Source organism: Bombina bombina, chromosome 6, assembly GCF_027579735.1.
Source record: "Bombina bombina isolate aBomBom1 chromosome 6, aBomBom1.pri, whole genome shotgun sequence".
Taxonomy (NCBI): domain Eukaryota; kingdom Metazoa; phylum Chordata; class Amphibia; order Anura; family Bombinatoridae; genus Bombina; species Bombina bombina.
In genome coordinates, this window is record NC_069504.1 from 558,336,165 (window position 1) to 558,349,305 (window position 13,141).

General features: G+C 42.2%; 1 protein-coding gene across 1 annotated transcript in view; it reads right to left on the reverse strand.

Annotated features, from left to right (window-relative positions):
* Positions 1-13,141, reverse strand: part of RFX7 (regulatory factor X7) — a 592,746-nt gene that overhangs the window by 307,879 nt on the left and 271,726 nt on the right. The window contains exon 5 of the mRNA XM_053717507.1: positions 5,158-5,280. Coding sequence (XP_053573482.1) covers positions 5,158-5,280 — 123 coding nt within the window. The remainder of the gene's footprint in view (positions 1-5,157; positions 5,281-13,141) is intronic.

A 13,141-nucleotide genomic window follows, 5' to 3' on the forward strand; every position in this document is an offset into this window, starting at 1 on the left:
TCTTGTGAGAGGAGAGAACTCTTTTCTCTGTTCACTTTCCACCCGTGAGACCTCAGAAAGGCCAGAACAATGTCCGTATGGGACTTGGCGATTTGAAAAGTCGACGCCTGGATTAGAATGTCGTCTAGGTAAGGAGCCACCGCTATGCCCCGTGGCCTTAGAACCGCCAGAAGAGACCCTAGAACCTTCGTAAAGATTCTTGGCGCCGTGGCTAACCCGAAGGGAAGAGCCACAAACTGGTAATGCCTGTCTAGGAAGGCAAACCTTAGGAACTGATTATGATCTCTATGAATCGGAATGTGGAGATAAGCATCCTTTAAGTCCACGGTAGTCATATATTGACCCTCCTGGATCAAAGGGAGGATGTTTCGGATTGTCTCCATCTTGAAGGATGGGACCCTGAGAAATTTGTTTAGGATCTTGAGATCCAAGATTGGTCTGAAAGTTCCCTCTGTTTTGGGAACTATAAACAGGTTTGAATAGAAACCCTGCCCCTGTTCCTCCCTTGGAACTGGGTGGATCACTCCCATAACCAGTAGGTCTTGAACGCAACGTAAGAATGCCTCTCTCTTTATCTGGTTTGCAGATAGTTGTGAGAGATGAAATCTCCCCTTTGGAGATGAACCTTTGAATTCCAGATGATATCCCTGGGAAACAATCTCTAGTGCCCAGGGATCCTGGTTGTCTCTTGCCCAAGCCTGGGCGAAGAGAGAAAGTCTGCCCCCGACTAGATCTGGTCCCGGATCGGGGGCTATTCCTTCATGCTGTCTTAGAAGCAGCAGCAGGTTTTTTTGGCCTGCTTCCCCTTGTTCCAAGCCTGGTTAGGTCTCCAGACTGGTTTGGACTGGGCGAAAGTTCCCTCTTGTTTGGTATTAGAGGAAGCTGAAGCTGCGCCACTCTTGAAGTTTCGAAAAGAACGAAAATTATTCTGTTTGGTCCTTAACTTATTGGACCTATCCTGAGGAAGGGCGTGACCTTTTCCTCCTGAAATGTCAGAGATGATCTCCTTCAGGCCAGGCCCGAATAGGGTCTGTCCTTTGAAGGGGATGTTAAGAAGCTTAGACTTTGAAGTAATGTCTGCTGACCAGGACTTAAGCCATAGCGCCCTACGCGCCAGAATGGCAAAACCTGAATTCTTAGCCGTTAGCTTGGTTAAATGAAAAACGGCGTCAGAAATAAAGGAATTAGCTAACTTAAGAGCTTTAATCCTGTCTAAAATATCATCTAACGGGGTCTCCACCTGTAGAGCCTCCTCAAGAGACTCGAACCAAAAAGCCGCTGCAGCAGTAACTGGGGCAATGCATGCAAGAGGCTGGAGAATAAAACCCTGATGTATAAAAGTTTTCTTAAGGAGACCCTCCAATTTTCTATCCATAGGATCTAGGAAAGCACAACTGTCCTCTACGGGGATAGTTGTATGCTTAGCTAGGGTAGAGACTGCTCCCTCCACCTAAGGGACCGTCTGCAACGAGTCCCGTATGGCGGCATCTATGGGAAACATCTTTTTAAAAGCAGGAGGGGGAGAGAACGGCACACCTGGTCTATCCCATTCCTTAGTAATAATTTCCGAAAACCTCTTAGGGACTGGAAAAACATCAGTGTAAACAGGCACTGCAAAGTATTTGTCCATCTTACACAATTTTTCTGGGACTGCAATGGGTTCACAGTCGTCCAGAGTCGCTAAAACCTCCCTAAGCAATAAGCGGAGGTGTTCGAGCTTAAATTTAAATGCTGCCATTTCAGAATCAGACTGAAGCAACGCCTTCCCTGAGTCTGAAATGTCACCCACAGATAGAAGCTCACCTGCCTCGGCTTCTGAGTATTGTGAGGGTATATCGGACACAGGTATTAAAGCGTCAGAAAGCTCTGTATTAGTTCTAGCCCCAGAGCTGTCTCGCTTTCCTTGTAACCCTGGCAGTTTGGACAATACCTCTGAGAGGGTAGCATTCATAACTGCCGCCATGTCCTGTAAGGTAAAAGAATTAGACGCGCTAGATGTACTTGGCGTCACTTGAGCGGGAGTTATAGGTTCTGACACATGGGGAGAGCTAGATGGCATAATCTCCCTTTTTTCAGTCAGAGAATCCTCTGGAGATAACTCTTTAAGCGCCATAATATGGTCTTTATAGTTTATAGAAATTTCAGTACATTTGGTACACATTCTAAGAGGGGGTTCCACAATGGCTTGAAAACATATTGAGCAAGGAGTTTCCTCTATGTCAGACATGTTTAACAGACTAGTAATGAGACAAGCAAGCTTGGAAAACACTTTAATAAAGGTGAAACAGCAATTAAACAAAAACGTTACTGTGCCTTTAAGAGAAAAAAACTAGCACTTAAACTGCAAAACAGTGTCAAAATATAGTAAAGTCTTTGAAATTTTTACAGTGTGTGTAAGGGACTAAAGCAAGATTGCACCCACTTGCAAATGGATGATTAACCCCTTAGGCCCCAAACCGGATTTAAAAAACGTTAAAAGATAGTTGAGCACCTTGCCACAGCTCTGCTGAGGCTCCTACCTGCCCTCAAATACGATTTTGTGCAGAAATAAACCCTTTGTAATGGTCCTCAGATGCCAAAGGACTCCTCTAGGGAAGCTGGATGTCTCAGTCTGAAGGAAAACTGCGCATCTAGAGCGCGAAAATAGGCCCCTCGCACCATGTACTGGATGTCAGAGGGGCCTTAAGAAAATACTCCTAGGAGAATCTAACTAGCCATGTGGAAAACTAGGCCCCAAAAAAGATTTATCTCCCTTAGAGAAAAAACGTCCTATTTATTAAACATGTAAAACGTTTTGTCACTAAGTAATATGAGTATTAACATGAGTATTACCCTGTTTTGTAAGCATGATCACAGTCATTGTTAAATCACTGCATCTAGCTTACCTCAAATACACAAGACTCTGTCAGCATTTTCTAGAACTTATTCATCTCTCTAGAAATAAAAATACTGAACATACCTCAAAGCAGGTAATCTGCAGACCGTTCCCCCAACTGAAGTTTTCCCATACTCTTCAGTTATGTGTGAGAACAGCAATGGACCTTAGTTACAAACCGCTAAGATCATCAAACCTCCAGGCAGAATTCTTCTTCTAATTTCTGCCTGAGAGTAAAACAGTACAACGCCGGTACCGTTTAAAAATAACAAACTCTTGATTGAAGGTAAAACTACACTAAGTCACCACATATCTCTTGATACTTCCTATCTTGTCGAGAGTTGCAAGAGAATGACTGGAGGTGGGGGTTAGAGGAGGAGCTATATAGACAGCTCTGCTGTGGGTGTCCTCTTGCAACTTCCTGTTGGGAAGGAGAATATCCCACAAGTAATGGATGAACCCGTGGACTGGATACACCTTACAAGAGAAATATCATCTAACGGGGTCTCCACCTGTAGAGCCTCCTCAAGAGACTCAAACCAAAAAGCCGCTGCAGCAGTAACTGAGGCAATGCATGCAAGAGGCTGGAGAATAAAACCCTGATGTATAAAAAATTTCTTAAGGAGACCCTCCAATTTTCTATCCATAGGATCTAGGAAAGCACAACTGTCCTCTACGGGGATAGTTGTACGCTTAGTTAGGGTAGAGACTGCTCCCTCCACCTTAGGGACTGTCTGCCACGAGTCCCGTATGGCAGCATCTATGGGAAACATCTTTTAAAAGCAGGAGGGGGAGAGAACAGCACACCTGGTCTATCCCATTCCTTAGTAATAATTTCCGAAAACCTCTTAGGGACTGGAAAAACATCAGTGTAAACAGGCACTGCAAAGTATTTGTCCATCTTATACAATTTTTCTGGGACTGCAATGGGTTCACAGTCGCCCAGAGTCGCTAAAACCTCCCTAAGCAATAAGCGGAGGTGTTCGAGCTTAAATTTAAACGCTGTCATTTCAGAGTATCTCTTGATACTTCCTATCTTGTCGAGAGTTGCAAGAGAATGACTGGAGGTGGGGGTTAGGGGAGAAGCTATATAGACATCTCTGCTGTGGGTGTCCTCTTGCAATTTCCTGTTGTGAAGGAGAATATCCCACAAGTAATAGATGAACCCATGGACTGGATACACCTTACAAGAGAAAATCTTTGCTTTCCAGTCACAGCCGGTGCAGAAGTCATATGTGCATCACTATTAACTACAGTTTTATAATAAGTTTTATAATATAGCAAGTTGATTGGACAGAAACTGTGACAATATCTGAACAAAATAAATATGCACAACATAGTCATGCTATCTTTACATCAGATCTATATACATATATTATGAAAGAAATATACATGAACAATGTAATGAAATATAGACAGTATAAATTCTGTATGTAGTGAAAGCAGAAGGGAATTGCATTTGCCAAATCAAGACACATATTATACACTTGTTTTCTTGAGACATAAAGGAAGCAAATATTATACTTCTTTTAAGCATGTATTGCAATTTGAGGTTCTATTATCCCCACTAGTGGCACTAAAGTATAAATCCAACAACCATTTTATGTTTAATTTAAGATTGGCATGTCAAAATCTACCAAAAGTCACAATCTATTATTATCACAAAGCTCAGATGTCTCATAGGTTGCCAAAATACTTGGATACCAAGTGAAATAAGCAAATTAGATAATAGAAGTAAATTGGTGAAAGAAACAGATTGGGTTTTATGTCCTTTTAATTAAAGGGACACTAAAGCCAAAATTAAACTTTAATATTTCAGATAGAGCATGCAGTTTTAAGGTAATTTCTAAATTACTTCTATTATCAAACTGTGCAGTCTTATATATAGACTTTCTGAGGTACCAGCTACTACTGAGCATGTACAACAGTTCACAGTGTATACCTATATAAATGAGTGATTGGCTGATGTCTGTCCCATAATACAGGGGCCCGGCACATTGAAGTAAATTTTGGAATGTCAAATCAAAATCAAAATCTACTGCTCATTTAAAATTCACTGTGATATTGCATTATATTTTTATTATGCACTTGTTGATTATTCAGTTCTACTGTATTTAATGGTCCTTTAACAGCCAGTAAGAGTTCACAATTAACTTGTATAACCAACTTGTCTCTGAGATTGTTGTCTAAATGCTATGAAATTAGCAGATGCAGAAATAATGAATATAAGGTATAAGTATTGTCAGCTAAATCTGTATGATGCCCACTAAAAGACAACTTACTTATATTCATCATAGACTTCCTGCTTAGGCAATGAAGTTTCTGGATGTTCCTCTAAGGTATTCCGAATCCAAGAGAATGCGTGCATTTGTTGAGCTCGGCTTGATGATAAAGAGCTCTGATCACTAACAATATAAAAAAAAACATAAAGGTTCAGTTATATCATCTCATGCCATGTATTAAAAATTATTTTTATATGAATAGTTTATCATCACTGACATTGAAATGTAGACAACCCTAAGATTTTGAAGGTATAATTGTGACTTTATTAAAAACAGAAACAAATACCTTTATTTTTCTTTACAGAGAATTTGAAACCCACAAATTGTCTTTCAAAGTGGTTAGTATGGAAGCGTGGTAGTAGTTTTCCAGGAATGTTATACATTAACAGGAGCACTAGATGGCAGCACTTTTTCGTGCCATGCAGTGCTCCAGATGTGCTCAAGACCTACCCTACCAAGGTATCTCTTCAACAAATAATAATGAGAACAAAAGCAAATTTGATAATAGAAGTAAATTGGAAACTTTAAAAAAAAATCTATGCTTGATCTGAATAAAAAAGTGAATATGTTAGGTTTCATGTCTCTTTAACCGCATCATATCAGCATTTTTAAAGTTAAAATTTAGAAAGAAAACCATGTGTCACTGTAAGCATACAAACACACAAAGTTATAACCAACGAAAATGTAATTATACAAATGATCACCATTATAACCCTTACATTCCATTCAGAAGAGGTCTCAATCAAGCAAAAACAAAATTTATGCTTACCTGATAAATTTATTTCTCTTGTGGTGTATCCAGTCCATGGATTCATCCATTACTTGTGGGATATTCTCCTTCCCAACAAAAAGCTGCAAGAGGATCACCCACAGCAGAGCTGTCTATATAGCTCCTCCCCTAACTGCCACCTCCCAGTCATTTGACCGAAGACAAGCAAGAGAAAGGAGAAACTATAGGGTGCAGTGGTGACTGTAGTATAAAAATTAAAAACACCTGCCTTAAAATGACAGGGCGGGCCGTGGACTGGATACACCACAAGAGAAATAAATTTATCAGGTAAGCATAAATTTTGTTTTCTCTTGTAAGGTGTATCCAGTCCACGAATTCATCCATCACTTGTGGGATACCAATACCAAAGCTATAGGACACGGATGAAGGGAGGGACAAGGCAGGCGCTTAAACGGAAGGCACCACTGCCTGTAAGACCTTTCTCCCAAAAATAGCCTCCGAAGAAGCAAAAGTAACAAATTTGTAGAATTTAGAAAAAGTATGAAGCGAAGACCAAGTCGCCGCCTTACATATCTGTTCAACAGAAGCCTCATTTTTAAAAGCCCATGTGGAAGCCACCGCTCTAGTGGAATGAGCTGTAATTCTTTCAGGAGGCTGCAGGCCAGCAGTCTCATAAGCTAAGCGGATTATACTTCTTAACCAAAAAGAAAGAGAAGTTGCTGAAGCCTTTTGGCCTTTCCTCTGTCCAGAGTAGACAACAAACAATGCAGATGTTTGACGAAAATCTTTAGTAGCTTGTAAATAAAACTTTAAAGCACGAACCATGTCAAGATTGTGTAATAGACGTTCCTTCTTCTGCATGGAAGATCAGATAAGGGGAATCACACTGCAAGGCAGATAACTTTGAAACTCTTCGAGCCGAAGAGGTGGCTACCAAAAACAGAACTTTCCAAGATAAAAGCTTGATATCTATGGAATGCAGAGGTTCAAACGGAACCCCTTGAAGAACTAAATTTAAACTCCATGGCGGAGCAACAGGTTTAAACACAGGCTTGATTCTAACTAAAGCCTGACAAAACGCTTGAACGTCTGGAACATCCGCCAGACGCCTGTGCAAAAGAATAGACAGAGCAGAAATCTGTCCCTTTAAGGAACTAGCTGACAATCCCTTCTCCAATCCTTCTTGGAGAAAAGATAATATCCTGGGAATCCTGACCTTACTCCATGAGTAACCCTTGGATTCACACCAATGAAGATATTTACACCATATCTTATGATAGACTTTCCTGGTGACAGGCTTTCAAGCCTGAATTAAGGTATCAATGACCGACTCGGAAAAACCACGCTTTGATAAAATCAAGCGTTCAATCTCCAAGCAGTCAGACGCAGAGAAATTAGATTTGGATGTTTGAAGGGACCTTGAAGTAGCAGGTCCTGCCTCAGCGGCAGAGTCCATGGTGGAAAGGATGACATGTCCACCAGATCTGCATACCAAGTCCTGCGTGGCCACGCAGGTGCTATCAAAATCACTGAATCTCTCTCCTGCTTGATCTTGGCAATCAGACGAGGGAGGAGAGGAAATGGTGGAAACACATAAGCCAGGCTGAAGGACCAAGGCACTGCTAGAGCATCTATCAGTGCTGCCTGGGGATCCCTTGACCTGGACACGTAACAGGGAAGTTTGGCGTTCTGACGAGACGCCACCAGATCCAGTTCTGGTTTGCCCCATAGTTGAATCAGTTGGGCAAATACCTCCGGATGGAGTTCCCACTCCCCCGGATGAAAGGTCTGCCGACTTAGAAAGTCTGCCTCCCAGTTCTTTACTCCTGGGATATGGATAGCTGAGAGATGGCAAGAGTGAACCTCTGCCCATAGAATTATCTTTGAAACCTCCATCATTGCCAGGGGGCTCCTTGTTCCCCCCTGATGGTTGATATAGGCTACAGTCGTGATATTGTCCGACTGAAATCTGATGAATCTGACCGCAGCTAGCTGACGCCAAGCCTGAAGAGCATTGAATATCGCTCTGAGTTCCAGAATGTTTATCGGCAGAAGGGCTTCCTCCTGAGTCCACAAACCCTGAGCCTTCAGGGAGTTCCAGACTGCGCCCCAGCCCAAAAGGCTGGCATCTGTCGTCACTATAGTCCAGTCTGGCCTGCGGGAACTCATTCCCCTGGACAGATGGACCCGAGATAACCACCAGATAAGAGAATCCCTGGTCTCTTGATCCATATTTAACAGAGGAGACAAATCTGTGTAGTCCCCATTCCACTGGTTGAGCATGCAAAGTTGCAGTGGTCTGAGATGTAGGCGGGCAAACCGAACTATGTCCATTGCCGGTACCATTAGGCCGATCATTTCCATACACTGAGCCAATGACGGCAAAGAAGTGGAATGAAGAACACGGCAGGAAGTGAGAAGCTTTGATGTCCTGACCTCTGTCAGAAAATTTTTAATTTCTACTGAATCTATCAGAGTTCCTAGGAAGAAACTCTCGTGAGAGGAGAGAGAGAACTCTTTTCTCTGTTCACTTTCCAACCGTGAGACCTCAGAAAGGCCAGAACAATGTCCGTATGGGACTTGGCGATTTGAAAAGTTGACGCCTGGATTAGAATGTCGTCTAGGTAAGGAGCCACCGCTACTATTCCCCGCGGCCTTAGAACCGCCAGAAGGGACCCTAGAACCTTCGTAAAGACTCTTGGCGCCGCGGCTAACCCGAAGTGAAGAGCCACAAACTGGTAATGCTTGTCTAGGAAGGCGAACCTGAGGAACTGATGATTCTCTCTGTGAATTGGAATGTGGAGATAAGCATCCTTTAAGTCCACGGTAGTCATATATTGACCCTCCTGGATCATAGGAAGGATAGTTCGGATTGTCTCCATCTTGAAAGATGGGACCCTGAGAAATTTATTTAGGATCTTGAGATCCAAGATTGGTCTGAAAGTTCCCTCTTTTTTGGGAACTATAAACAGGTTTGAATAGAAACCCTGCCCCTGTTCCTCCCTTGGAACTGGGTGGATCACTCCCATAACCAGTAGGTCTTGAACGCAACGTAAGAATGCCTCTCTCTTTATCTGGTTTGCAGATAGTTGTGAGAGATGAAATCTCCCCTTTGGAGATGAACCTTTGAATTCCAGAAGATATCCCTGGGAAACAATCTCCAGTGCCCAGGGATCCTGGACGTCTCATGCCCAGGCCTGGGCGAAGAGAGAAAGTCTGCCCCCGACTAGATCCGGTCCCGGATCGGGGGCTACTCCTTCATGCTGTTTTAGAGGCAGCAGCAGGCTTTTTGGCCTGCTTCCCTTTGTTCCAAGTCTGGTTAGGTCTCAAGACCGGTTTGGACTGGGTGAAATTTCCCTCTTGTTTAGCATTAGAGGAAGCTGAAGCTGCGCCAGCCTTGAAGTTTCGAAAAGAATGAAAATTATTCTGTTTGGTCCATAATTTATTGGACCCATCCTGAGGAAGGGCGTGACCTTTTCCTCCGGTAATGTCAGAGATGATCTCCTTGAGGCCAGGCCCGAATAGGGTCTGTCCTTTGAAGGGGATGTTAAGAAGTTTAGACTTTGAAGTAACGTCTGCTGACCAGGACTTAAGCCATAGCGACCTACGCGCCAAAATGGCAAAACCTGAATTCTTAGCCGTTAGTTTAGTTAAATGAAAAAAGGCGTCAGAAATAAAGGAGTTAGCTAACTTAAGAGCTTTAATCCTGTCTAAGATATCATCTAACGGAGTCTCCACCTGTAGAGCCTCCTCAAGAGACACGAACCAAAAAGCCGCTGCAGCAGTAACTGGAGCAATGCATGCAAGAGGCTGGAGAATAAAACCTTGATGAACAAAAATTTTCTTAAGGAGACCCTCCAATTTTTTATCCATAGGATCTAGGAAAGCACAACTGTTCTCGACAGGGATAGTTGTACGCTTAGCTAGGGTAGAGACTGCTCCCTCCACCTTAGGGACCGTCTGCCACGAGTCCCGTATGGCGGCATCTATGGGAAACATCTTATTAAAAGCAGGAGGGGGAGAGAACGGCACACCTGGTCTATCCCATTCCTTAGAAATAATTTCCGAAAACCTCTTAGGGACTGGAAAAACATCAGTGTAAACAGGCACTGCAAAGTATTTGTCCATCTTACACAATTTCTCCGGAACTACAATGGGTTCAGAGTCGCTAAAACCTCCCTAAGCAATAAGCGGAGGTGTTCGAGCTTAAATTTAAACGCTGTCATTTCAGAATCAGACTGAAGCAACGCCTTCCCTGAATCTGAAATGTCACCCACAGATAGAAGCTCACCTGCCTCGGCTTCTGAGTATTGTGAGGGTATAACAGACACAGGTATTAAAGCGTCAGAAAGCTCTGTATTAGTTCTAGCCCCAGAGCTGTCTCGCTTTCCTTGTAACCCTGGCAGTTTGAACAATACCTCTGAGAGGGTAGCATTCATAACTGCCGCCATGTCCTGTAAGGTAAAAGAATTAGACGTGCTAGATGTACTTGGCGTCACTTGAGCGGGAGTTATAGGTTCTGACACATGGGGAGAGCTAGATGGCATAATCTCCCTTTTTTCAGTCAGAGAATCCTCTGGAGATAAATCTTTAAGCGCCATAATATGGTCTTTATAGTTTATAGAGATTTCAGTACATTTGGTACACATTCTAAGAGGGGGTTCCACAATGGCTTCCAAACATATTGAATAAGGAGTTTCCTCTATGTCAGACATGTTTAACAGATTAGTAATGAGACAAGCAAGCTTGGAAAACACTTTAATAAAGGTGAAACAGCAATTAAACAAAAAGTTACTGTGCCTTTAAGAGAAAAAAAACTAACACTTAAACTGCAAAACAGTGTAAAAATATAGTAAAGCCTTCCGAAATTTTTACAGTGTGTGTAAGGGACTAAAGCAACATTGCACCCACTTGCAAATGGATGATTAACCCCTTAGCCCCCAAACCGGATTCAAAAAACGTCAACCACTGGTAAAAGACAGTTGAGCACCTTGCTACAGCTCTGCTGAGGCTCCTACCTGCCCTCAAATACGATTTAGAGCAGAAATAAACCCTTTATAATGGTCCTCAGATGCCAGAGGACTCCTCTAGGGAAGCTGGATGTCTCAGTCTGAAGGAAACTGCGCATCTAGAGCGCAAAAATAGGTCCCTCCCACCACTCCCGGGAGGTGCAGATGCGCCAGCGCCATGTGGAACCGTGTCGTAACCTCCAGTGGGAACAGGCCACACTCTATAGAAGGATAAGTAGCGTTCGGGTTACCTGCATGCGTAGTAAGAGTTGGTGGTAGGGAACTTGCCTTGTGGAAAAACATAATTTATGTAAGAACTTACCTGATAAATGCATTTCTTTCATATTAGCAAGAGTCCATGAGCTAGTGACGTATGGGATATACATTCCTACCAGGAGGGGCAAAGTTTCCCAAACCTCAAAATGCCTATAAATACACCCCTCACCACACCCACAAATCAGTTTAACGAATAGCCAAGAAGTGGGGTGATAAGAAAAAAGTGCGAAAGCATAAAAAATAAGGAATTGGAATAATTGTACTTTATACAAAAAAATCATAACCACCACAAAAAAGGGTGGGCCTCATGGACTCTTGCTAATATGAAAGAAATGAATTTATCACGTAAGTTCTTACATAAATTATGTTTTCTTTCATGTAATTAGCAAGAGTCCATGACGTATGGGATAATGAATACCCAAGATGTGGATCTTCCACGCAAGAGTCACTAGAGAGGGAGGGATAAAATAAAGACAGCCAATTCCGCTGAAAAATAATCCACACCCAAAACAAAGTCTTAATCTTATAATGAAACAAACTGAAATTATAAGCAGAAGAATCAAACTGAAACAGCTGCCTGAAGTACTTTTCTACCAAAGACTGCTTCTGAAGAAGAAAACACATCAAAATGGTAGAATTTAGTAAAAGTATGCAAAGAAGACCAAGTTGCTGCTTTGCAAATCTGATCAACCGAAGCTTCATTCCTAAATGCCCAGGAAGTAGAGACTGACCTAGTCGAATGAGCTGTAATCCTTTGAGGCGGAGTTCTACCCGACTCAACATAAGCATGATGAATCAAAGACTTTAACCACGATGCCAAAGAAATGGCAGAAGCCTTCTGACCTTTCCTAGAACCAGAAAAGATAACAAATAGACTAGAAGTCTTTCGGAAATCTTTAGTAGCTTCAACATAATATTTAAAAGCTCTATCTACATCCAAAGAATGCAACGATCTTTCCTTAGAGTTCTTAGGATTAGGACACAATGAAGGAACTACAAATTCTCTACTAATGTTGTTAGAATTCACAACCTTGGGCAAAAATTTAAATGAAGTTCGCAAAACCGCCTTATCCTGATGAAAAATCAGAAAAGGAGACTCACAAGAAAGAGCAGATAATTCAGAAACTCTTCTAGCAGAAGAGATGGCCAAAAGAAACAAAACTTTCCAAGAAAGTAATTTAATATCCAGCGACTGCATAGGTTCAAACGGAGGAGCTTGAAGAGCCCCCAGAACAAAATTCAAACTCCAAGGAGGAGAGATTGACTTAATGACAGGTTTTATACGAACCAAAGCTTGTACAAAACAATGAATATCAGGAAGATTAGCAATCTTTCTGTGAAAAAGAACAGAAAGAGCAGAGATTTGTCCTTTCAAAGAACTTGCGGATAAACCTTTATCTAAACCATCCTGAAGAAACTGTAAAATTCTCGGAATTCTAAAAGAATGCCAAGAAAAATGATGAGAAAGACACCAAGAAATATAAGTCTTCCAGACTCTATAATATATCTCTCTAGATACAGATTTACGAGCCTGTAACATAGTATTAATCACAGAGTCAGAGAAACCTCTTTGACCAAGAATCAAGCGTTCAATCTCCATACCTTTAAATTTAAGGATTTGAGATCCTGATGGAAAAAAGGACCTTGCAACAGAAGGTCTGGTCTTATCGGAAGAGTCCACGGATGGCAAGAGGCCATCCGGACAAGATCCGCATACCAAAACCTGTGAGGCCATGCCGGAGCTACCAGCAGAACAAACGAGCATTCCTTCAGAATCTTGGAGATTACTCTTGGAAGAACTAGAGGCGGAAAGATATAGGCAGGATGATACTTCCAAGGAAGTGATAATGCATCCACTGCTTCCGCCTGAGGATCCCGGGATCTGGACAGATACCTGGGAAGTTTCTTGTTTAGATGAGACGCCATCAGATCTATTTCTGGAAGCTCCCACATTTGAACAATCTGAAGA